Genomic DNA, 27132 nt, shown 5'->3' on the forward strand with positions numbered 1-27132 from the left:
ATTATTTTACAGAACATTAAAATGTATGCTTGGTAGAAGAAACACTGAGATGGCAGCTGATTAAAGTGTGTTGCTTAAATTGCTTTTCAGGTTTGTGATTTTTTTTTAATGATTTTGTTTACCATTTGTTACTGTAACAGCCACTCTGGGTGGCTTCCAACAAAATATTTAAAAAACATAATAAATCATCCAACATTAAAACCTTCCCTATGCAGGGATGTCTTCAGATGTCTTCTAAACTGTTATATAGTTATTCATCCGCTTGGTATCTGATGGGAGGGCGTTCCACAGGACGGGTGCCACCACTGAGAAGGCCCTCTGCCTGCTTCCCTGTAACCTCACTTCTCGCAAGGGAACATCGGAGTTGGACCTCAATGTCCAGGCTGGATGACAGGGGTATATAGGTATTCAGGTATACAGGGCTGAGGCCATTTAGGGCTCAACACCAACGCTTTGAATTGTGCTCAGAAATGTACTGGGAACAGACACCACAGGGTGCGCTTGGCTCAGACGAGCAGAACGTACAACACGCTTATGCAGATCATGTTCTGTTCTCACTCTCTGAGCGGCAGAGCCAGATCACAGGACAAAAGAACGAACAGCACTGTTGGGTTTTAAGGGAGGGGCTGGATAATCTAGACAGCGAGAGAGTATATATGCAGATAAAGGAGGGAGGCACATCTTGCCTCTCCTGAAGGTGGTGGGCGTTTAAATCCCAACAGACCTGGAGAGGTGCTTGGTTTCATCAGGTGCAGCACTAGAACATAATGAGCCTGGCTCCAATAAATGGTTTTCGGTCCAGAACCACCAGGCTTCAAAGGCAAAAGCATTGTGAACTATGTGAAAGGTGCTTCACTTAATCTAATTGCCGCAAGCCTCCAGGTCCTTGCCAAGGAGGAGATCAACTGGTGCCACAATCCACCAGTTCCGAGGTGTGCAGAAGCTTTCTTATTCTCTCCTGTGGGCCATGCAGAGCGGGGAGCCCTGTGCGGGCACCCAAGGCATTTTGCGGTAGTTTTATTCCGGAAAGGTTCTTTTACAAATCCCAAATGACAAATGAGCGGGTCGGACTTCAGATCACACGCAGCCCTAGAAGCTGGTTGTGTCTGGTGTGTTGGCCAAAAGACAAGTATTTAAGCCCCAGGTTGAGAGTGCTCACTTAACTGCAGCACTGGGCTTATTTTGACAGGAAAGAGATGTTTTAGCCACCCTGAATGGAGTTTTGATGCAGCTACCAAGGCAAGAAAGGATTGTTCTGCTGACATGTATTTGTCCTGTGTCCCAGCTGTTGAGAAACTTGAGAATTGCAGCATAAGCACCAGATAGGATCAAGAATCAGACTCAATGATTTGGTCTCTTTCTTCCCTTTCTATATTCTCACAAAATGATCCAAATGGCAAGAACCGTGGAATAAGCAACAAGAAAGGGGTTTGCTATGCCTTTTCAAAGTCACTATCTTGACGTAATGGTGATATGAAGCAGAGATCACGACTGCTATCCTGTGCACACTTACTCGAGAGTAAGCCCCTCTGAACCCAGTAGCACCTCCACGTGAACTTGCACAGTATCAAGCTGCAAGTCAGGCAAATCTTCCGTTTTGATTTCTTGGCCATTTTTAATTTCAATTCCATGAAAGAGAAGGGAGTCGGGAGTCTGACCACTGCAACAGCGTCTCATTGGATCATATCAATTCCACAGAATTAGGAGACCTTCTACAACGCCAAAGGCCTCCGTGGGAAGCCGGAACTGCTGCAGCTCGGGACGGCCTCAGACAAACGCTGTTCTTTCTATGTTTGCTACTCGGCCACTCACCTCGTTTTCAGTCAGGCAGTGGAAATGCAAGTTTCTCCAGAATGCTACATATGGCAAAAGGTAGTTGTAGTTGACCGGGTTGCAATAGAGATGGACGCTGTCTGGCTTTATTACTAGGATCACATCTAAAAGGAGCAAAAAATCACCCTCATGTTATTTTCAAGTCACTAACCTGTTTGTCAACCTGATGCAATGCTCAGACAAGTCCTTACTTATTTAATACATTTTTACTCGCTCTTCAGCTAATGGGGCTCCCAGAGCAATTTATGTAAGATCATTAACAGACAATACAGTGTCTGCCCTCCATATGGTAACTGGAAATACATGACACAAAAGGAAAAAGAGATGGGGAGGGTAAAGGAAAACAAACTCAGGGACTTTGGGTTTTTTGTTTTAAGTCCTTGTGATCCCTCCCTTCTAAATGACAAAATATGGAACAGGCCGGGGAGTTAGAGGACCACTTTGCACTCAATATTTTCCTTTTATGGTGTTCAAAAGGTATGTGCTGGCATGTGTAAAAATCACATGTAGTATCCAGGCTGGCACAATCACCTACAAAGGAGGTGGAGGAGGCAGTTACACAATCACCTACAAAGGAGGTGGAGGAGGCAGAAACAACCCAAGGGAGCTCTTTGCTCAAGGCCACCCAAAAAGTTCATGGCGGAGCAGCCGCATTTCGTTTTTTGCACTGGTGGCCCCAAGTCCACCTTGAAGTTAGTGCTCCCAGGCTTTTTGGGGTGGTCTTTGGGCTTCTGAATGGATTCTGGATGCTGGTGGCACTGTGGGTTAAACCACAGAGTCTAGGGCTTGCTGATCAGAAGGTTGGCAGTTCGAATCCCTGCGACGGGGTGAGCTCCCGTTGTTCGGTCTCTGCTCCTGCCAACCTAACAGTTCAAAAGCACGTCAAAGTGCAAGTAGATAAATAGGTACGGCTCTGGCAGGAAGGTAAACGCCGTTTCCATGCGCTGCTCTGGTTCGCCAGAAGCGGCTTAGACATGCTGGCCACATGACCCGGAAGCTTCCTTGCATACAGTACACAAGGAGAGACTCAAAGGAGGCGATGTCAAAAGAAGTGAAAGACCAGCCTTATTTGGCCCCTTGAGTGTTCATCTTAAAATAGCACACAGCACCACTTTCCCTTACCGTCAAGGACCTCTTCAGGAAACCCCGATCTTTCAAATTCATTGTTGCTCTGGTTGTACAAGCCAAAGAGAAGGTAGTTTGCCAGTTCCCGGCAGCCCTCGTTGTATCGGCTGTCAATCCCTGCAGAAGGAAGCATAAGAAATCCACAGTAAGGTAGTAATAGGGAGGAAAGAAGCAACAGTTCCGATTCCAAATCACAGAATAACCAACTAGGGAAATGTCTGGAGTCCCTGCCTTCCTCCTAAGTCTCCTATGCTTTGGAAGCAGGCTGCAGCTTCCAACATACCCTAACCACTAAAACAAAGGAATACACGAGGGTGGTGGTGGTGGGAATCAATTTTTGAAATTGCAATAGGTCCTGAAGAGCAGCAGGGGGAATCTCTAGCCCATGGGCCTATACAGTGGTACCTCGGGATGCAAACAGGATCCGTTCCGGAGCCCTGTTCACATCCTGAAGTGAACGCAACCCACATCTGCGTATGCACAGGTCACGATTCGCCGCTTCCGTGCATGCGCGTGAGGTCATTTTGAGCGTCTGTGCATGCGCGAGCGACGAAACCCAGAAATAACATGTTCCGTTACTTCTGGGTTGCCACGGAGCGCAACCCGAAAATGCTTAGCCCGAGGTATGACTGTATAGGTCTGACACAGGTCCCAATTTGTGACATCAGGAGTGGTACGTGAATGGATGCAGCAACCAAGGAACCATTGGGAGCCTCAACTGAGCTCCTAATGGTTGCTTTGCAAAATCAGGGCTCCTTGTCAGCTAACAGCCACTGATGGGCTTCACTTTCTCCCAAACCACTTGCTCCAAACAAACCATCAATTTGGATTCAATGCGCTTCCTATGAATGGAGTGGCTCACCCCACCCCTCGGCAGAATCTAAACCAGGCTTTCTGAACCTCGGCCCTCCAGGTGTTTTGAGACTACAATTCCTATCATCCCTGACCACTGGTCCTGCTAACTAGGGATCATGGGAGTTGTAGTCCAAAATATCTGGAGGGCCGAGGTTGCGGAAGCCTCATCTAAACTGCTTGTTCCATATGGACTTTGAAGGCACGCTCCCAGAGCCCATCAGCTGATTGCATACGGCGAGGCAAGTCAACAGTAAGCAATCCCTGAAATCAAGAGGGCAAAGCCAAGGACCTGCAAGAGGCTAGGAAACCAAGGTTCCCAGAAAGCCTAGTCATGAAGAACAGCTCTTGTGGTGGCATCAGGCCTCCAAATATCTATAATGCTTGCAGCAGCCACAAAATGCTCGTAACGGATGGCAGTGGGCCAAAAGAGAGAATGAAGAGCAGCTGAAAGGGGACACTGGAACAGAGATGCAGTCAGGTGCAAGCTGCTTTAAAAACAATGAGTAGAAAAGCCTTATGGCACAATGCTACAGAAGCAATTTAAGGAGGCGGACGGCACTTCATATTTATTTCCCCCACACTAAGCCGCAAATCCAGCCCAGAGCTGCCCCTTTCAGAAAGGGATTGGCAACGCCGGTTGACCTCAGGCCACTACCCAGTTTGGAACAATTGAGGATCATTTTTTCCCCAAAATCCCTTTATGATACACTAAGCCGAAGAACGGCGAGTGCAGAGCTGGGAATTGGGATGGCAAGGTCAACCAGGGAGCACTGGAGGACAGTTTGGAAGGGGAAAGAGCTTCTGAGCAACAGATGGTGTCAGGAACAAATGAAGAGGAGGATAAAAGCATTTTTGAACGGTGCTGCCAAGGTCATGCCACCTTTCCTTGTGTACGAATAATCTGTCCCCAAATCCAAAATGCTTCAACATTTGCTATTGCCGTTTGAGGCACAGAACTGGTTCCCCTGTGTGTCTGGATCTCTCTGCCTTCTTTGACGGTGGATCTAGTTCAAGTGGGGCTGCGTGCTTTTTTCACCCCAGGTCCATCTGTGGCTACTGGCCAAGATACCCAGGAGAGCGACGTCCATTTTCCCAGTCTCTCTTCCTCTCCTTTCTCCTGCTCCGCAGCCCTTAATTGCTAGATACGAGCCACTGAGAACAAAGGATGGCTGCTTCCATTGTGCTCTGCATCTGAAGTTCCTTGCAACATTTGGCTGGTGACCGACAGGTAACAGTAACTGGAGATATGCGGGCAGCCTGCCCTGGGCTTCCACTCTCACGTGGATTAAGGCGACACAAAACCATTACCTATCTGGGTCATGTTGGGAATTGCCAGACACAAATCCAGATCTGAGCTTCCTGCTTTCCAAACCAGGACTCCAAAGACTAGTTTTTGGAAATGCCTGACCCACGAGAAACAGAAGATAATACACTGGAAGCCAGAGAAGGTCAGAAGGCCAGGCTCAGTCCAGTCTTTATATCAAAGTTTGGCCAATATGGGATCCTCATAGTGCCCATCAACTGCAGGGGCTGATATCTGATATGCTTCCACTCTGTTTCCCAACATACATCTCACGGATAGTTGGTTAGAGCGTGGTGCTGATAACGCCAAGGTTGTAGGTTCAATCCCCATATGGGACAGCTGCATATTCCTGCACTGCAGGGGGCTGGACTGGATGATCCTTAGGGTCCCTTCCGACTCTACAATTCTATGATTCTATGTATATCACACTCCACACAGCGGTGTCCATTAAGTCGTCTCTCAGATCAAATGCTACTGGATGAAATATGCATCCCGGCACATCCTCCCGCTTCCCATTGCTAGTGTTATCTGCACAATCCTCATGCTTTAAATATATGCTTTAAACAGAGTCTAGGGCTTGCCGATCAGAAGGTCGGCAGTTCGAATCCCCGCGACGGGGTGAGCTCCCGTTGTTCGGTCCCAGCTCCTGCCAACCTAGCAGTTCGAAAGCACGTCAAAGTGCAAGTAGATAAAGAGGTACTGCTCCGGCGGGAAAGTAAACGGCGTTTCCGTGCGCTGCTCTGGTTCGCCAGAAGCAGCTTAGTCATGCTGGCCACATGACCCGGAAGCTGTCTGCGGACAAACACCGGCTCCCTCGGCCCATAGAGCAAGGTGAGAGCGCAACCCCAGAGTTGTCTGCGACTGGACCTAGTGGTCAGGGGTACCTTTACCTTTACCTTACCCATCATATCACTGACTGAATTCCCCAGACGGTGGGGAGAACAGCAGGATGCTACAGACCGTCCAAACCACGGTGCTGAGCAGCAGGGCACTGGGGGCGCTTCCTTAATCGTTCCACATCTGCCTCTGAAAATACCATTTCTCCTTAATTGATATGCTACTGATTGAAGCTTCCTATTAAGCTAATCTGGTGACCTAATTCTTCCAACGCAAGATTTATGATTAAAACATGAGCCCATGAGAATTATGGAATAAATCCCTGAGTCACGGCAGGAGAGAGCTGACAGCTTTCCAAGAAATAACCTCCAGCTTTGCAGAAGGCAAATGTTAAGAGGAATCATCGCAAGGGGCTGGCCGTGCTGAGGGGGCAAGGTGAGATTTAAAGGCTCGGGAGAAAGACCCCCAAGGGAATCTAGTCCCACTCGCAACATGCCACTTCAGGTTAATTTCTGATTTTTCTTTTAAATAATCAAACTTCATTTTTATATAAATACTACACACACACACACACACAAATATAATACAGCATACAACAAATATTACACACACACAAAAACCTCCAGCTGGGGAGGGCGGGGTATAAATAAATTTTTATTTTTATTTTTATTATATAGTACACATCAAAAAAGAAAAAAAGCATCCTTTTTATAATGGAATCTCACACACATTTCAACTGCCAATAACATTTTGTTCTTTGCATTTTTCATTCATAGCTATCCTTTCTTGAACTCATGTTTTTATAACACAAAGCAGTCTACACCACCACCTAAAATACCTCTTTTCACACAAGCTTTTAACAGACTCCATTATTTATTTCTTCTAGATAATTAACCCCATTCCTCAACACCACTGACAATTTAATCAGGTTCAGTTGTTTCCATTTTTTCCTGATGATATCCTTGCCCTGTTGGTTTGCATGCAACCTTCCCACATTTTGGCCCGTAACAGCCCTGCGTGATCATAGCATGCAGAATCTCATATGAATAAAGGGATCAACATTTTACAAAATTTAGTAAGCAGATTGGGGGGGTTAATGGTAGCTCTGATGTGGTGGAAAGCTTCCCCCGATCCTTTCAAACATGCAGTTCCAAAACTGCTTTGATTTTATGCAAACAAAAAAACAACAACCAATGAATGGAAGAAATTTCCTATTGTGGTGTCACAAAACCAGAACATTAGGTTAATGTCAACCGCCATATTTCTGGGGAAAATAAAAAGCAAAGGGGTACCAGGAGGAGGAGGGTGGGCCTGGAGAAAAAGGGGGGGCATTTCACTCCACGGTTGGTTAGAGCTTCATTCTTTGTTTTTTGGGAGGGAGGTATCTTCACTTGCAGAAATGCACTGAACAACATATGGGAGAGGAAATCATGGATTCCAGCTACCAACAGCTTTAGGATGGCAGCCAAGGAAGTGGCCCAACTGATTAAAAAGCTATCCATGCTTACAGAATATATTTACAGGAATTTCACCACAGCTTTTGCCCAGATGTTAGTAACACTGAGGCAAAGAATATTTTATAAATCAGGTCTAAATCGTTCAAACAAGCCCGTCAAACAGCACAATGCCCTCCTGCATGGATACACAGATACTGAAGGGAGGGGGGCACACACCACACATCAGCATCAAATATGGTGGCCTTGTCAATAGGTCTACTGGCCAGTCTACCTACACATATCTACACATATTGATATCTGAAGAAGTGTGCATGCACTTCTTGTTGTTTAGTCGTGTCCGACTCTTCGTGACCCCATGGACCAGAGCACGCCAGGCCCTCCTGTCTTCCACTGCCTCCCGCAGCTTGGTCAAACTCATGCTGGTAGCTTCGAGAACACTGTCCAACCATCTCGTCCTCTGTCGTCCCCTTCTCCTTGTGCCATCCATCTTTCCCAGCATCAGGGTCTTTTCCAGGGAGTCTTCTCTTCTCATGAGGTAGCCAAAGTCTTGGAGCCTCAGCTTCAGGTTCTGTCCTTCCAGTGAACACTCAGGGCTGATTTCCTTCAGAATGAATCGGTGTGATCTTCTTCCAGTCCATGGGACTCTCCAGAGTCTCCTCCAGCACCATAATTCAAAAGCATCCATTCTTTGGCGATCAGCCTGCTTTATGGTCCAGCTCTCACTTCCATACATCACTACTGGGAAAACCATAGCTTTCACTATACGGACCTTTGTTGGCAAGGTGATGTCCCTGCTTTTTAAGATGCACACGAAAGCTTATACCCCAGAACAAACTTAGTTGGTCTCCAAGGTGCTACCGGACAGTTTTTACATTTTTTTATTTAGTTCATACACATATCTCAGCTAGCAAATCTGTACACATACCTAAGTAAGCAAATCTGCATCCCCCCAAAAAGAGAGAGACAGAGAGAGTGAAAGAGCCACCAGTTAGTGTAAGGCTTATTTGCCCGGTCAGCTGACTAGGGGAAATACCTCCAGAACACCAGGTTACCCAGGAACCTAAAATCAGTGGCAGTACTTTGGGTTCTCAAATTCCCACGGTGCCCTGTGTGATGCCAAAATTTGGTGCCTCCCCCCACCTATCACCTACCATTCTACATCATAGTTGCAGCGCTCCCGAGGCTCTGCACCCAGTGCGACTAAACCTGTCGCACTCCCTTAAATCGGCCTCTGCTACAATTCTGATACTGACCACAATGCATTTAAAATGCATTTTCCAGCTTCGAGTTGAAACATTTCCCTAAGGCTGCAGACTGCAGCAGATCCTCCCCAATGAAACAAAAGAAAAGAAAAGAAAAACGAAAGCAAGCTTAAGAGGAGAGGAACAGAAGGGGACAGAAATTCCTAGGTTTGGGTTGACATTCCCCCTCTTTCAGGAGAAGCTAGCTGGGAATGCAGCAGGGGTATTAGCAGGGATGCATTTGGGGGAACGGCTCACAAAAGGGTTTCAGATGGGACCAAGCACAGAAAAATTTGATATGTCGTGCCGTAAGCATTTAATTAGCCCATCTAGCCTGTGCTACCGGAGAAAGGATGAAAGCTGTCCAGGATCTGATCACAGTTAATAGCTGGCGGCCTCTTTCGTGGCTGGAACCAGCTGCAGCTCTCACAACAGCCTGGCTTCCTGTGTCACTGTTCTGTCTTGGCTTTCACACGGGGTTACGCTGGGATACAACTCAAGGGCTGCCAGTAAATCCAGACTTATAAGCAGGGGCCAGACAAAAGCCCAGGGAGACCATGGCAAGAAATCTAGGGCACTCAGGTGCCTCTCAGAGTTGCACAGGGCATGGAAGTTAGAATATTTATATACAAGTTAGGAGGTTTTATATTCTGCTCATTCATCGTGCCCCAGGCGTGGGCTTGACACCTGACTGGTTTCCCTACCTCCCACTCATTTTTAATTTAGCCTAGAAAATCCACGAGCCGTAAAAAAATATTAAGACCTATCACAATACAGTGGTACCTCTAGTTGTGGACTTAATCTGTTTTGGGGTGCCGTTTGCACCCCGAAAAGTCTGCAACTAGAGCGCCTCTTCTACACATGTGTGTGGCGCAATCAAGCGCTTCTGCGCATGCGCAAAGCACGCAGATTGCTTCTGCACATGTGCAAAGCATGCAGATCGCTTCTGCGCATGCACGGGCAGCGAACCCGAAAGTAAACACTTCTGGGTTTGCCGTGTTCATAAGCTGAAAGTCCATAACGAGAGCGGAACGCAACATGAGGTATGACTGTAATGCAGCAATAATTATAACATTCCCACGTATATACACGCCAAGCACTCTTTCTGCAATGTTGCCAGTGCAGCTCTGCGATAATTTTATCGTTGCAATTCATGCTGTACGTTCAGGAGGTTCTCCCCATCTTGATACTGCAGCAGCTCCACTTATTTTCAGGTCTTTGCCCCCAGAGATACAGCTGAGTGATTCCTAGCTAAGGCTCCCAAGCCCTGATACATCTCTATTAACTCCTGATCTAAGCAACATTTGCACCGTTCATAATATACAGATCTGCGGAGGCAAGCCCTGCAAATTAATTCTGGTCGGCTGTGCAACCTCCTTTCATCATGGAAGTACCTAAAAGCTACCCTGTAGTGCCAGGGGGCAATTCTAGAGATAACTCATACCGGGAAGGGAAGGGGCACAAGAGGTCATTGCTGGGGAAGAATGGATTTTATTATTTACAGCAGTTTTATGCTGCTCTTCCGCTGAAAAGGCTCCCGGGGCAGCTGACAAAGATTAGTAAGTCAGCCCCTGACTTGACATGTATACTCTAAAAGACATGACACTAATGCAAAAGGGGTTTGGAGGGTGGAAGAAAAATGTGAATACAGGCACACCTTCTTATTTATTTGTTTAGAGCAGGGTTTCCCAAACCTGGGTCTCCAGCTGCTTTTGGACTACAATTCCCATCATCCCTCACCACTGGCCCTGCTAGCTAGGGATGATGGGAGTTGTAGTCCAAAACAGCTGGAAACTCAAGTTTGGGAAACCCTGACTTAAGAGCATTTTTACCCTACTCTTCAGACTTCCAGAGGTCAAGAAAAATAGCACACTTTTAAGGCTTAGCTGCAAAGGGCTTACAATGACCAGCTGGCATGAAACAGTTCAAGGAAGAGGTGGAATCAAAAGCTGCTGGTTCTGCAATTGAGCTGACAGAGTGGCCCCACTTCCCTTCCTCTGCAGCCTGATGGAATGGATACTGACAGGTGACAATTGATGCAGGCAGCAACCTGATGGCAGTTGGCTTCTCGGTGCAGATGATTGAGTGGCCCTGCTTGCCTTCTTCTCCTGTGCTATCCATTAGCATAATAATAATAATAATAATAATACATTTTATTTATACCCTGCCCTCCCCAGCCAAGGCTGGGCTCAGGGCGGCTAACAACCAATAATAAAAACAAGTTGATAGGAATACAACTTTATAAACTAGGTTAAATACATAAAAATGCAGCCTCATCACAGGAGGAGAAAGGAAAAAAGAAAGAGAGGGAGGGAATCAAATTGACTCCAAGCCAAAGGCCAGGTGGAACAACTCTGTCTTACAGGCCCTGCGGAAAGAAATCAGATCCTGCAGGGCCCTGGTCTCATGAGGCAGAGCGTTCCACCAGGCCGGGGCCAGTGTTGAGAAGGCCCCGGCTCTTATATAACAGGGCTCTTTTTTATATACAACAGAGTTTACAATGGCAACACATTGGTTTGGTTTATTAAACCTAAGCGCTCATTATTCTGAAAAGCAGCAAGTAGTGTCAACAGCTCTCTTGAAATCCAGAAACTCCGGCTCTGATTTTATGCGTGCTTACTCAGAAGTCAATTCCAGGTGAATTCAATGGGGTTTGGTTCCAGGTGAGCGTGCAGTAGGGCTGAAGGCTTGATAGCCAAATCCTTTTACACTTTTGTCATGTGCTACCTCCGGCTGAAGGCATGGCAATGGAGATTCACATGGAACACTTTAAGAGTGAAACACATAACCAATCAGGTGTCACTTATATTTCTCATGAAAGACAGGTATTAGAATCCTAGAATTGAGGGGTGGAAGGAACCCCAAGGGCCATCGAGTCCAACCCCCTGCCAAGCAGGAAACACCATCAGAGCACTCCTGACATATGGTTGTCAAGCCTCTGCTTAAAGACCTCCAAAGAAGGAGACTCCACCACACTCCTTGGCAGCAAATTCCACTGTCGAACAGCTCTTACTGTCAGGAAGTTCTTCCTAATGTTTAGGTGGAATCTTCTTTCTTGTAGTTTGGAGCCATTGCTCCGTGTCCGCTTCTCTGGAGCAGCAGAAAACAACCTTTCTCCCTCCTCTATGTGACATCCTTTTATATATTTGAACATGGCTATCATATCACCCCTTAACCTCCTCTTCTCCAGGCTAAACATGCCCAGCTCCCTTAGCCGTTCCTCATAAGGCATCGTTTCCAGGCCTTTGACCATTTTGGTTGCCCTCCTCTGGACACGTTCCAGTTTCTCAGTGTCCTTCTTGAACTGTGGTGCCCAGAACTGGACACAGTACTCCAGGTGAGGTCTGACCAGAGCAGAATACAGTGGCACTTTTACTTCCCTTGATCTAGATGCTATACTCCTATTGATGCAGCCCAGAATTGCATTGGCTTTTTTAGCTGCCGCGTCACACTGTTGGCTCATGTCAAGTTTGTGGTCAACCAAGACTCCTAGATGCTTTTCACATGTACTGCTCTCAAGCCAGGTGTCACCCATCTTGTATTTGTGCCTCTCATTTTTTTTTTGCCCAAGGGCAATACTTTACATTTCTCCCTATTAAAATTCATCTTGTTTGTTTTGGCCCAGTTCTCTAATCTGTCAAGGTCGTTTTGAAATGTGATCCTGTCCTCTGGGGTGTAAAACCTAACAGCTTTTACTGTCAGAAAGTTCTTCCTGAAGTTTAGCTGGTATCTCCTTTCTTGTAACTTGAATCCATTGCTACAGGTCCTACCCTCTAGAGTAGGAGGAAACAAGCTCGCTCCATTTCTGTATTCATTATATTTTAAACAAAACGAATTAGGAGCTACAGCAGTCCTCCTGGATTGTCAGTTTTCTTCACAGCACTCAGTTATTTTTTACTAGAGTTTTAGTTCAGTCTCCACAAAGCCTCTTGTCACATTCCTGGTGTCCTGCAAAAGGCTTTAACTTCAGAGAGTATCAAAGTTTGGGTTAAGCCACCTAAAAGCAACTTTCCGGTTAGGGTCCAGGCAAGCGTCCTTCTGCATGGCTTAGATTTCACTCACTGAGAAAGCCAGGGCCAGCTAGAAGTGGCACATCATGCAAACTGCCAAGTTTTCCCCCAAGGCATTCTTAAATTGAGCCTTAGTCTGCTTAATTGTGTTTAGCCGTTTCCCTTACCAGAGATTTCTCCCTGACTCATAATATAAAGTGCCCAGAATGTTTAACTACTCAGACAAAACCATGCATCTTTTTTTCTTCCAAGCTGCAACTCATTTAATCCTCCTCTTTCCAACCCATCTGCTAGCCAGTCCTTGGTGCATGTTCACAGTTAAACGCAACACAAGTTTGCACATAAATTTTACAAACTTGAAACTCAGAAGAAGACAGTGAAAAACAAGCCTTCTTCTAATGATACGTTTTGGAATGAGGACGGGGAGGGAGAAAGGAAGCAGGAAAGTGTCTCACATCCCAACTCACTCAACCGTCAGCCTTACTCACGACCGTCCAGGAAGCATGACCAGATTGCTTGAAAATTTTCCAGCGCTGCCTCCACATTTAGAGACAAATCTCTCAGGCCAGTCACATGATTCAGCTTCCAGTACTCAAGAGAGATTCACTCTTTTTTGCAGTATCCATCTTTCAACAACGAAGGCTGCTCCAGGTATGCAGACTGCAAGGCTTGTCTCACTCAAGTCTGTTGCTTGTTCAGCATTCAAGCATTCTTCCCCCTCCCCCATCCTCTGACCTGTCTTCCATGTACCAACACCACTTCCCTGGCTCTGAGCCTTCCTCTTCCGAGGTTTCCCTAACAGGCATGGCCAAACTCGGCCCTTCAGATGTTTTGGGACTACAATTCCCATCATCCCTGATCACTGGTCCTGTTAGCTAGGGATGATGGGAGTTGTAGTCCCAAAACATCTGGAGGGCCAAGCTTGGCCATGCTTGCAGGGGGCCCTCTGGCAGAAGCCGCCCACCATTCTTCACCATCTAGACAGTCCCTGACATCTGATTTATTTTATCCGGGGCTCTGCGCTCCTTGAAGCAGCAAACACACTTCTTTCCATTTTTGCACACTGGTCTTTTGGGGCAACTGCAAATGGGAAGGGCCAGTTTCAAGCCAGGCTTGAAAGGCCAGGCATCTCCCTACCTTACCTTTTCAATTAGAGATGCCAAGGATTGAACCCAGAGCCTTCCAACGGCCAGCATGTTCTCCATCACAGAGCTACTGCCCATCCCCAATGTTTGCCTTGTCTCCATGTGCTTCTTAAAGGTAAAGGGTAAAGGGACCCCTGACCATTAGGTCCAGTCGTGACCGGCTCTGCGGTTGTGGTGCTCATCTTGCTTTATTGGCCGAGGGAGCCGGCGTACAGCTTCCGGGTCATGTGGCCAGCATGACTAAGCCACTTCTGGCAAACCAGAGCAGCGCACGGAAACGCTGTTTACCTTCCCACTGGAGCGGTTCCTATTTATCTACTTGCACTTTGATGTGCTTTCGAACTGCTAGGTTGGCAGGAGCAGGGACTGAGCAATGGGAACTCACCCCGTTGCGGGGATTCGAACCGCCGACTTTCTGATCGGCAAGTCCTAGACTCTGTGGTTTAACTCACAGCGCCACCTGCGTCCCTTATGTGCTTCTGAGGAGACCACTAAATCCTAAAAAGCACATGGGTCTTTGGCATTAGCCAGAGTTTTATAACTGTGTGACCTCTTCATTCCATTCATTTCTAAGGGGCTCCATGTTCAACTCATCAACACATTTCAGCTGCTAAGGGCAAGCAACATTCCTCAAATGCTTGAGCCCTCTTTGAATATTTCTAGGATCCTGAAACACAACTTCTGGCTTTAGCTTGTACATTTCAATAATGCTGTCGGTGCACTTTAATAAGTAGGGAGAACTTACCCAAAATGCACAGTATTCCATCTGGCTGGGATTTGCTGCTCTGCGTCAGGATGTTCTGAATTTGTCGAAGGCGGCTACAACTGCGAAGGAAAACGGGAGACAGTTAGAGGCGATGCTTAAAAAGGACGTCAATCTGTTGGGAGCCAAGGCTTGCTGAAAGAGATCTGTCATCTGGCAAACCAGTACTGTACCAGCAGTTCTGAAACTGTCAGTATTCATATACACTTAGTAGAAGCAGGCCTTTGCTCTTTCCACATCATTTTACAAAAAGCTAGCTCTGTCTCCAGCTATCAGCCCACTCACTTTTCCTTTGTGATTTCTGCATCATCACTTTAAAGCATTTCTATCAGTTGGATGAACTTATCTTCCACCTTTTGTGCCTGCTGAAAACAAAAGTATTTTTCACTCAATTCAGGGCACTTGGCAAAGTAGGCGATAGATATCATGTGGACAGCACGGCTGCCACCAAAACACCATTTTGCCATCAAGAGGTCACCGACACATTTGTGCACCAGAACTCATGCTGATCGTCCACTGTAAGCCAGGGTGTGCCTAGTGCTGGCTGACCTGTGAGGTCCTGAGGATTGGCTTTCTCTTTGAGTACTCCCTGGAGGAGTTTCATTCCTAATCTGAATTGCAACACATACCCTTTGATCATAAACACCAAGTAACCCTGTCAACAGACCAGTGCATGATTTTACTCTCAAGCCACACTAGGCTGGCCAAACAGGCAAGCCTTGACATGCAAAGAGTTGACCTTCATTCTGAATGGAAAGAGCTAACAAACATAATGCAAGAACAGCCCATAAAACTAGCAACAGAGCGTTATGGCTATCATCCACCTCTCTCATTCATCGGACAAAGTTCAGAACTGCATGGGCACGTCCAACTGGACTTCCCCCCTTGCAAAGAGGGGGCCCTCCATATTTGCCCCATTATTGGTTTTTGAAAGACAGTTTGTGATGTGGGAGACCAGAGTTATGGGAAAGTGTCAAAAGTAATTATTACTTCAACCATTTATATATTGCTGAATTGTAATCATCTCTACAGACAACCACAGTTAGCTGTGAGGTCCCCGGATGACAACCATTATCTAACATTTTCAAAGCCTGATCGTTTGATCAGCATGTATACAATTTGCTATTATTCAATTATCTACAAGGGGGGAGCACAATGGAGCCAAATGACTATTCCCTTTGAACCTGGATCTTATATAAAATTCCTTTTAGATCTGTGGGCATGATTCTTGTTGGAACTTTCAACCAAATCCATCTCCTTTCATCCCAGGTTACTTTGCCAATTCCTTTATAAATACTTCCTTTAGATTATATGAATTCACAACTATGATATAAATTTGCCTAGTCTACCCTTTGTGCAATTATGAGTATAGTCATTTTCAAAATCAGTTATCTTCTCTTGAGGGTCCATACTGTCTCATTAAACGTATGGATATAACTATGGCCGACATGTATTGTTTTAAAGATCTCAGTAAGTATGTTGGGGAGCATATGCAGTCCGTGAAACAAGCATAACCCAAGGAAGAGTGTATTGGATCAGAAACAAGTACTTCCCATTCATTTATTTCACCTGAAACAGCAGGTGAAACGGTTATCAAAATAACACATAGGGGAAAAATAATGCTGTAATTCTGAGCAAACAGCATTATATACAGGCTTAGAGGAAGGGGGTTTTCCTGTGAACTTCCCTAACTGAAAAGTTCACAGTCAGCTGGATGAGCTGCTGGCCTGGTTAAGGAGTCACTGACATGTTTCTTCCTGTTTATGCAGAAACAGCATCCTGCGCACAAAAGAATTTGCTTGCAAAGTTGACAAGCCAAACAGCACAGTTGCAGCAAGGAGATCAGGCATAGGCAAAATTGGCCCTCCAGATGTTTTGGGACTACAACTCCCATCATCCCTAGCTAACAGGACCAGTGGTCAGGGATGATGGGAATTGTAGTCCCAAAACATCTGGAGGGCAGAGTTTGCCTATGCCTGCACTAGACCATGGGATGAAGGTGCATGCTCAATGTCTGATGGTGCAGGAGAAGATAGACTGCACATTATTATTATTTTTAAAAATGGGGTGGAGAGAAACAATAAGCAGGTGTGTAAGATTATGGATGGTGTGGGGAAAATGAATAGAAAGACTTTTTCTCCCTCTCATTTAGTACTGGAAGCTGGGATCATCCCATGAAGCTAAATGCTGGAAGAGTCAGGACAAACAGAAGTACTTCACATAGCAAAGTTAGAATTCGACACCACAAGCTGCAGTGGTTCCTTACTCCACTTTTAAAGCTATATCGGGGGCCAAGTCATGGAGGATAAGGCTATTAGTTTATTGATGGCTTCACACTTCCCGCAACATCAGATGGTGCATGGCTGAGAATACTAGTTGCTGGGGTACAATGGGAGAGGGCTATTGCCTTCATGTTCTGCTTGAGGCCTCCCCTTGGGGGATGTCTGGTCAGCTATTGTGACAACAGGACGCCGCCTAGGAAGGCCTTTGGTCTGATCCAGCATGTCTCTTATGCTCACTTGTTCCATGCTTTAAGTAAATGAGGAAAGTATTGCACAGATCTCTTAGCACTGGAAAAACATTTCACCATCATTTCCTAGTTCTATATTGTACAGTGGTACCTCTGGTTATGTACTTAATTCGTTCCGGAGGTCTGTTCTTAACCTGAAACTGTTCTTAACCTGAAGCACCACTTTAGCTAAGGGGGCCTCCAGCTGCTGCCGCGCCGCCGGAGCACGATTTCTGTTCTCACCCTGAAGCAAAGTTCTTAACCCGAGGTAATATTTCTGGGTTAGTGGAGTCTGTAACCTGAAGCGTATGTAACCTGAAGCGTCCAGAGTGTGTTCCTCCTCCAGGTCCGGAGGCAGCTGTGGGACTGGCTTGCAGGGTATTTATATTTTTCAAAATATAGTCCGGCCCCCCACAAGGTCCGAAGGACAGTGGACCAGCCCCCTGCTGAAAAAGGTTGCTGATCCCTGACTTAAGCTACTTTCAGTACGTCTACTCTGAGTATGATTAACACCAAATACTGCCCTAACAAATTTATTGTGGCTGAAGTTTCTATGGAATAGAGTCCATTTCACCAGATGCACTCAATGTTGTTTTCGCTTGGCAGAGATATATAACAAAAGGGTGGAGAGAGAGATGTTTTTGGAGATATCAACAGAGCCAGCCGGCAAGAAGCGTGTCTCACTTTCATCTCAAGTCTTTGTGCGGATAAAGTCAGCCAACAGGCTGTGCTACATTTGATATGGATGGCCACAGCGCTATGTAGACTGCCTGGGAAAAATAACACCACACCTATGGGTATACGAGGTCAAGTGAGCTAGCAAACAGTTGTGGACCTGTTACAGATAGGTAGCCGTGTTGGTCTGCCATAGTCAAAACAAAAAATTCCTTCCAGTAGCACCTTAAAGACCAACTAAGTTAGTTCTAGGTATGAGCTTTCGTGTGCATGCACACTTCTTCAGATACACTTCTTCAGATACTTCAGATTCAGTGTGTATCTGTGTGCACACGAAAGCTCATACCTAGAACTAACTTAGTTGGTCTTTAAGGTGCTACTGGAAGGAATTTTTTGTTTTAGTTGTGGACCTATTTGCAAGGGTGCTTTAGGTATGCGTACTAGGGGTGCAAAAGAATCTGGGGTGCTTCTTCCCCCAAAAAGCCATTCTGTAGCAAAGGGAAGGGCAGAAGATAGGGCAAGATCTACTACTGGATCACTGGGTGATTTGTAGTAGATCAGGGATTGAACCTGGAACTTTCTGCATACAAAGAAGATCCTCAGGGACTGCGCCATTCCCTGGGGTAATCAGGGAATGATTTTTTTGTTTTGTTTTGTTTTTGTACCCAAATCCAGTTAGTAGATCTCGGGGTGTCTAGTAGACACTGCAAGTCAAAAGTCTCCCTTCCCCTGCTGCAGCAGATATTGCGGTGGAAGACTCCTATAGGAAGGGGCTTCCACATAGCAGCTTCTATCCCTAAGATCAGATGCCAAGCTGGAGGAAAAGCAATCCTAGAAAAGAACAGGGAGAAGTGTGGTGGTGGGACTGCCCAGGTCAATGGTGTGGTTGTAGCCTAGGAGACCAGTAAAGAAGGGAAACCGAAGAGAGATGAAAAGGGATATGTTTGACAAAGAGAATGAACATCCAAGATGCCCACAGAGTCAATTCAGTTCAGGATTGGAGCGAACCAACATATGGGTTGAGTGGAAGAGGTATGAGTTGGCCATGGACTAAGCACGGACCCTTATCTTGCTATAGCTCCCATAAAGTCACTGGGTAGAGAGGTGGTCTGGGAAAAGAGAACACACATTTGAACTTCGGCAGAGATCTGAACATGCTTCTCACACCTCCAGGCCCAAACTCAATGCTATATCCACCACTCCACTCCCAGCAGCAGAGAGAGCATGCAAAGAATGGAAGGGTATTTATTATAACTGCGCAGGACTGGTTTACTGAGGCCTGGAAGATCTCATTAAGGAAAGGACACCAGCCATGTAGACCAGGGTGGGCTTGCTAGAGAGACCCCCGTATGCAGGAAGGAAGGAGACACGCCATTGGAACATTCTTCTGGGCTCCAAATGTCTTCACGGTTACTGTCATTTGAAGAGGGAATTTATAAATTTTAATAAGCTCTCATGCTTTATGGGAGCTGCACATTCAGCGGTTTAACAGAATTTTATTTAAGGGACATGGAAAATGTTTTCCTTTCCCTTTTGACAGGCAGCCAGGGCTTTTGGTTGTTTGCGTGCCAAACTCTAGCTCCAGCCCGCTCATTTTGAAGTGCTTGAAAGAGACACAAGAAATATCATCTTGTGACATTTCTCCAGTTGTAGCATAGGAAGACAGGCACAGAGAAACACAGCCAGTCTTTGTGCAAACACTGTTATATTTGCTCATTTAGCAACCCAGGAAGTACATTTTCTGCAGTGAGGCAACTGCTTCTCTCTTAGCACCATTTGATTTGCAAAGTACCGTTAAGTTAAACAAGGAATTGGGGGGGGGGTGGAATTGGAATGGAATGCCATTGCGATCTGGGAGGAGAATGTGAACAGATGACATTCTAAGGGGCGGGCAAATGTTGTAGGCTGCTCACTACTTACATCTGTTTCTCTAGAACAAATCCCCAAGGTAGCTCTGAAACAGCAGCTCCTTTCCCAAGGTCATTCGCTCTGCTAAGCTAATAGAGCTTCATTAGAATCATTTGCTTGCTTGCCTTTTTTTTTTTTTTAAAAAAAAAAGCTTAAATAATCAGAACTCAGAAGAAGCAGAAGAAGAAAATCAGAAGCCAAGTCTTGCATTCTTTCCAATTACTGAAGAGGAATTATTTGGAGACGGGGCTTTTCTCACACAAACAACTGTAAAACACAGGCCTGCAGACGATTCCCCCCTCCTAGGCATCTCCCCCCACCCCCTACGCACACACTTGTGACTAATTTAATTTGCCACCCCACAAAAAAGAGGAATTTAACCTTCACACAGGCAGCCATGTAAACATATTGCAAAGAGAAAGGCTGCTATTCTTTGTGCCTGTCTGGGAGGGCTTAAGAGGCATGCGCGCACACACTTTTAAGAATTTGATCTCATCCTCGCTTTGTGGATTTGCTATGAAAGGAGAGGGGAGGCTGGGAACAAAAGAAAAGATGCTGGAAAATATTTTTGCACGTTCCAAGACTCCAAAGGGGTATCTCACCAAAATGCCTTGGCTTTTATCTTAGCCTGCTTTAAATGATGCATTGCCCTGCCTTTGCAGTGGTACAGGACCTCATCCAGCTCTCTGCAAGCGTATTTAAATGTCATTGTGTTCAATATTCCAGTTCATAATATTGTTGCCCAACATACTCAACGTTCATCCAAATGACAGAGGAGAAGCAGCGGTTCCAAAGGACGCCTGCTTTCACTGCATTCTGTCCTTACAATCTCTCCCCTAAAGCATATCCTCTCTACATCTTTTCCCCAAAGTAACCACTTCAAACATACACCCTCCCAAACTGGCCCATCCTAAAGTCCCATCACCACCACAAGCCACCTCCTTATTAGAGCCTCCACCGATCTCACGTGCCCCAAACATTCTGAACCCACCACCACAGCTTTCTCCACCTCACTCCATCAGCCTATCCTGCATGAAGGATGGGGAAATAATCCAAGAGCCTTCTTGTTCCCAAGTCTTTTTTTCAGCCCCACACCAACATCAGCCATTTTCCATCACACTCTTTGACTCTGAACCCTCCCTTGAAGACCTTCTGTCTTGAAACTGTACTGGACCCAATGGCATCCAGCGAAGACTCCTCTCTCCTCAACCCATGATTCTATGATTTTTGCCTGCTAGATTGATAACCTACAACTCGAAAAGGTGCCAGGAGAGCTCAATTCATCCACAGGGCACTCACTGCTTACTGGCCCAGACACTGCAACACTCGCATAACTCATCCTGCTAGCTGCCTTCAGTAACTGGTATCTCAATGCACATTTATCTCCAACCTTTGTTATCAACCTAACTACTCAGCCACATAGGGGTTGGGCCCTGGGCAAACTCTTAGCCCTCTGAATACACTTTGGCGGGGGGTGGGGAGTGGATGGAAGAATAACTAGGAATTTGATCTACTACCCTAAACTTGCCTGGAACCCACATCAACAGGATCTGCTCCCAAGGGTATGCTCAGGTGAGCTAGCAATGAAACTTTAAAGTTTTTGAATTATTTGGTCCCTGAAAAGGGGTGCCACAAAACCAATGTGAGTCCTTACGGAGAGGGCCAAATGCAAACTGGTAAGCCAGCTCCCCAGTCTTGCATCCACACCCTTCCTGCCTCTGGGTGCCCCCTATGCTTCCTAAAGGTAAAGGTAAAGGGACCCTTGACCATTAGGTCCAGTCGTGGCCGTCTTTGGGGTTGCGGCGCTCATCTCGCTTTATTGGCCGAGGGAGCCAGCGTACAGCTTCCGGGTCATGTGGCCAGCATGACTAAACCGCTTCTGGAGAACCAAAGCCGGAGCAGTACCTATTTATCTACTTGCATTTTTTGTGCTTTCAAACTGCTAGGTTGGCAGGAGCTGGGACCGAGCAATGGGAGCTCACCCAATCGCGGGGATTCGAACCGCCGACCTTCTGACCGGCAAGTCCTAGGCTCAGTGGTTTAACCCACAGTGCCACCCGCGTCCCTATAGGCTTCCTACCCCACACCAGTTTCCAGTATTCTGTAAACATCTACAACAAAGCCCTTACGCTTCTTGGACCCACCACTCAATTCAGGCTCCTTACAACCGTTACTCCCCCCCCCCCGCCCCCCGCATATTCTGTGCTGAGGTGACCCCATGTTGACCATACTAACCTCCACCTAGACCCAACAGCCCCTCTCCTTCATTGACCCTCTGCATATTTCTGCAGCAAGGCAGACCCTCCAACAGAACCCACCTCAGCTCAACCCAAAGCTCATGTCCACCCCCCCCACCAGGCCCCTCACCTTCTGCCTGCAGCCCTTCCCCACTCCCTGCCCTGCCTCCCTCAAGCAGCACCTACTGCCAGCGCCCCCTAACCCTTCCCAACCTCAGTTCTTGCCTGCAGAACAACTCCCCTATTCCCAACCTCCCAGCAATCCCTGCCCTTATTGACACCCCTAGATATGCTGCACCAGAATGCATCCCGATTCTGTACCAAAGCACCCCTTCCCCGGGGACCCCTCACCCTACACCTGCACCAAAGCAACCCCCCCCCCCAAAAAAATATCTGCATCATGACATTCCCCACCCCTTACACCCCACACGACCCTAGCCCTTTGACAGTTGTTCAGGCAAATGCGATTTTTTTGCAAGGCCACCTCCTTTGTTGCTTAAGGCCACATGTTCTGGCTTTGTTTCATGGGATTTCTGATTTTGTGCGGTGGCAACCTGCCCTGGGACCAGTGGCGTAGCGTGGGGGGTGCAGGGGGGGCCGGGCGCACCGGGCGCAACATCTGGGGGTTAGGGTTAGGGGGCGCAAATCCACGGGTTAGGGGGCACAAATTACTTGCCTTGCCCTGGGTGCTGACAACCCACGCTACGCCACTGCCTGGGACCTTATGGTGGAGAAGAGAATATATACATATACGTGTATTTGTGTGTGTGTGTGTGTGTGTGTGTACACAAACACACACATATACACATATATGCATGTATAAAATAATGCATGCTCACCCCACCCCCACTTTTGCACAACCTTCTCCTCCCCTCCCTCTAGACCCCACCCAGGGCAGCCCCACCCCACCCACTGCTCCCCTCCCCTCCCCCTCGTCCCCCTCCTCGTCTCCCCCCCCGACCCCTCACTCCCCCCTTACCCCCCGTCCCCCACCCCTCTCCTTTCCCCCTCCCCCCCCTTGCCTCCCGCTGCCCCCCTCCTCTCCTTTCTCCAGACCCCACCCAGGGCAGCCCCCCTGTCACCTCCCCCCTCCCCTCCTCACCTGACGCTGGGCTGGGCCCCTCCTCGGGCCTTGGGGCGCCCCCTCCGGGCCGGGGGCGGCGGCAGCAGCAGGGGGTTCCGTGCCGAGGGGAGCAGCGCCATTGTCCTGTCAGCCCAGCACCGCCGCCTCCGCTTCGCCTTCCCTGCAGCACCCAGCGGCCGAGGGGGGGGGTGAGGAGCTGGGGACGCACCAACTGCGCCTCAGCTGGAGGGAGGAAGAGGCGAGCCGTTGCCCTTCCGCCCCGCCCAAGGCGTCCCCCGCCCGCCGGCTCTTCTCGCTGCGGCGCCCCTCCTCGCTCGCTCGCAATGGTACGTCCCGACAGGGCCAGCTGTTCCGAGGGAGGAGGAGAGGAGGCGGGGAATGGCCCGCCCCGCGGCAACCGTTGCCGGGCAACGCGAAGCCTCGCCCCGCCCCCTGGCAACGCGCACTCTCCTGAACGCGGACGCGGAAGAAGGGCCTCCTCTTAGCAACGGCCCTTGTCGTCAGGGTGTCGCCTTAGCAACGGGGGCCGCCAGGCTGGCGCTAGGCCTCCCTCGGCGGAAAGGGGGCGCCCAGCCCTGCCTCGCTTTCCTTATTGTTATTATTGTTATTAGCTATTAAATTTGTATACCACTTACACGCTTCATTCATTGATTTTATTATTCACTTTTTTGTCTTTTCACCAAAAAGGCTTAATAAAGAAACAAAAATGTGCATACATATATTAAAACCTGGCAGGGTGTGTGTGTGGCGGAATACATTAAAACATCCTGCCGCCTTTGTAGGCGAGGCACCTGAAGATACGTTGTAAAGATATGATTGTTCCACAAACGGAGCCACCACTGAAAAGGCCCTGTTTTCATGTTGCCACTCTCCTAGCACTGGATTTAATGCAGTCGAGACAGTTCCCCCGTACAGGGCACCAAGCCCAAAGGGCACAAAACTAAGACCCATACTGAGAAGATCCATTTGGAGACGCCAAATGCTGGCCTTGCACAGGACGCCATATTACAAAAGATTATGAATGTCTGCCCTTGACCCTCCGGTACTTTTGTGGAGGGGGCACACGAAGAAGGGCCTCGGATCGTGATCATGGGGTCAAGGGTGGTTCATATTGGGAGAGGCAGTCCTTAATGTGCTGGGGTTCTGACTTACTTCTGAGTAGTTGTACTGAGGACTGTGCTATATCAAATGAAAGCGGGAGAGGTATTATGCAAGCCCTCTCCAAATGAGCCCCCCCTATGTACCCATATAAAAGTGTACACCCCTCATGGCACTCCCTTGAATATGTCATATTTTTATTACATCCCTACCATCATTATCCTAATATACACAGCGAGAGAGAGGCTTAATCCACAATAAGTTTGTGTTAGTTTGCTGAGTGCCATGGGACTCTACTCTTTGTGGTTTTAACTCAGGACAAAATGCATCACCCATAATACGTCCAGAGGATGACAATCTGAAGTAGGCCACCTTTAGGGTTTCAGGTTTTCTATTTTTTATAATTTCTGCTAAATTGATAACACCTAGTGTGAAAGCATGATATCATCCCTCTTTAGCTATGACTTTGCTAATACTGTACAATATTGCTGCTAGCTCACCTGTCGCCAATGCATTAAATAACCTGGCAATAGGGAGCTCTGTGTATGAGATGTAATTCCTAAGAAATTAAATTATTGGAGGCATAAGCTCCTGTAAGCATGCATCAGATCCACAGGCGGTTATTAAGATCATCCTAATCTGAACCACTGCAGAGTTAAATTTAGAACGTCCTGTTATCATGGGCTGGATCTAAACGCCATCACCACCAGGTTATACTTTTATTTACAGCTCCTTTCAGTTTATGCAGGAGTTATTTTAGCAATAAGCAGTGTGTGTTGGCTGACCTGTGCAGGACTGGGAGTGTAACGTGTTATTAAGAAGGCAGTTCTACAATGGAAATGTTTAAATGATTATTTATACATGCAGGGCTCAAATACGAAAGTTTGGTTGTGTCTAGACTAACCTTGTGAAGAATACAGAGAACATAAAGATTTGATTGATTATGAAAGAATCTAAGGAAGGGAAATTATTGAAGAACAGATATAAATGCGAGTAAAACAACTAAGAGACGTGTGGTGAATGCGGTGGAAGTCTTTTATAATATTTTAACTGAGATTTATATATTGCAGTATTTGAAGCAAGAATTTGGTAATATTCCAGGTTATGAAAAGTATTTTTTTCTTTTCTTTTGTCTTTTGTCTTTTTTCTTTATATTTTTTATTTTTATTTTTCTTTATTTTTATTTTTATTAGTCTCCTTTTGGAACATATGTATATGTGTGTTTACAGTGTTATGTATTGTTCTTTGTTTTTCTTTGTTTAATTTCTATTTTTTGAAAAAAATAATAAAAAATAATATTAAAAAAAATAAAAAAGAAGGCAGTTCTACACACACACACACACACACACACACACGGTACACAAAGGTTTATTTATTCTCCCTCTTCCAAAAGAAATTTACCTTGGAGAGGCCATTCCATCAAGTCAGGGAAGAATAAATGCTTCTGCAGGAGCAGCTGCAATGTGCAAGATTTGCCATACCATGACACTTCCATGTCCCTTGATGCTGACTAAGCTGGCGAGGTTGGCTGAGCCAGTGCCTTTACCAAAGACCCTGCTTCGTAACCTCGGGCCCAGCATCTGACCTACTAACCGCAGAACGACGCATGCCTCCTTTTTTGTCCAATTATTCAACGGAGCTGAATCTGTGAGCTTGCAGATCTTGTCATTATACCAGCCAAGGGACAAAGGCGTTTTGCCCTGGCATCACCCCAGCAATCGCAGAGCGAGTGTTCGGTTCACAAAGAGGCCTCTGTGTCATCCAGTAAATGTCTTCAGGCTACAGTCCTGCCCAAATCTACTCGGCAACGTCCTAATGAATTCAAGGGGGCTTACTCCTAGGTAAGTGGTTATCTCAGCAGCTTTCATTGGTGCATCAATGAAATGAGGGTGAGGATAGCTTGGCTACTGTGAGTTATCTATGGGTAACCTTACTTTTAGACCACTGTAATGTGTCCTAAGTGAGGCAACCCTTATAGCTGGTCCAGACACTACAGAAGAACACTGGGTTATAAGCAGGGCATACCCTCCAACATTTCTCCAGTGAAAATAGGGATGTCCTATTCCATCATCATCATCACTTCATGATTTATACCGCACCTATCTGACATGGTTGCCCCAGCCACTCTGGGCAGCTTCCAACACATATAAAAACATAATAAAACATTAAACATTAAAAAAACAACAACTTCCCTATACAGGGCTGTTTCCAGATGTCTTCTGAAGGTTGTGTAGTTACTTATCTCCTTGGTTTGGGGGTTATATAACTCCATACCCTCCAACATTTGTCCGATGAAAATAGGGTGGCGCTGCGGGTAAAAGCCTCAGTGCCTAGGACTTGCCGATCGAAAGGTCGGTGGTTCGAATCCCCATGGCGGGGTTCGCTCCCGTTGCTCGGTCCCAGCGCCTGTCAACCTAGCAGTTCGAAAGCACCCCCGGGTGCAAGTAGATAAATAGGGACCGCTTACTGGCGGGAAGGTAAACGGCGTTTCCGTGTGCTGCACTGGCTCGCCAGATGCAGCTTCGTCACGCTGGCCACGTGACCCGGAAGTGTCTCCGGACAGCGCTGGCCCCCGGCCTCTTAAGTGAAATGGGCGCACAACCCTAGAGTCGGACATGACTGGCCCGTACGGGCAGGGGTACCTTTACCTTTACCTTTTAAGGAAAAGCGGGACATTCTAGGATCGATTCAGAAACTGGAATGGTTTCTGTAAATCTGGGACTGTCCCTAGAAAGTAGAGTCACTTGGAGGGTCTGGCAGTACCCCATAACAGGAAAAACGCTTCTGGTTAGTTTTGGTGTGTCCGGCTGATATTAACCATACCCTCCAGGTGTCCCAATTTTCCAGGGGCAGTCCTGTAATTATGAAAGCTATCCCAGGTTCTGATTTGATCCCGGAATGCCCCTATTTTCCTTGCTGCCGCCGCCACTGAACTTGGGGAAGAAGATGAGGCCACGCTTGTCTCAAGCAAAGACAGCTACAGCAACACCAGCAAGAGAGCGTCTCATTGCCTCTTCTTGGCCTCTCCATGGCTGCGGCTGCAAACCTCTTC

The 27132-nt window shown here is 47.0% G+C and overlaps 1 protein-coding gene and 1 long non-coding RNA gene across 3 annotated transcripts in view; one reads left to right on the plus strand and one right to left on the minus strand.

Annotated features, from left to right (window-relative positions):
- Positions 1-23137, minus strand: part of DNAAF9 (dynein axonemal assembly factor 9) — an 81397-nt gene extending 58260 nt beyond the window's left edge. The window contains exons 1-4 of the mRNA XM_081876686.1: positions 23001-23137; positions 14552-14631; positions 2956-3075; positions 1813-1937 (exon numbers count right to left, since the gene is read on the minus strand). Coding sequence (XP_081732812.1) covers positions 1813-1937; positions 2956-3075; positions 14552-14631; positions 23001-23101 — 426 coding nt within the window. The 5' untranslated portion in view covers positions 23102-23137. The remainder of the gene's footprint in view (positions 1-1812; positions 1938-2955; positions 3076-14551; positions 14632-23000) is intronic.
- A 78-nt stretch (positions 23138-23215) lies between these two features.
- On the plus strand, positions 23216-26377 carry LOC309350455. 2 transcript variants are annotated; one of them, XR_014160391.1, is made up of 4 exons: positions 23216-23308; positions 23670-24158; positions 24213-24902; positions 25400-26377. It is a non-coding gene; the product is annotated as an uncharacterized lncRNA (long non-coding RNA). The 2 variants fall into 2 exon arrangements; XR_014160392.1 differs by lacking the exon at positions 23216-23308 and having other exon boundaries at positions 23615-24158.
- The last annotated feature ends 755 nt before the right edge of the window (positions 26378-27132 follow it).

The sequence above is a fragment of the Podarcis erhardii genome, assembly GCF_964252035.2.
Source record: "Podarcis erhardii genome assembly, chromosome: 9".
Lineage (NCBI taxonomy): Eukaryota > Metazoa > Chordata > Lepidosauria > Squamata > Lacertidae > Podarcis > Podarcis erhardii.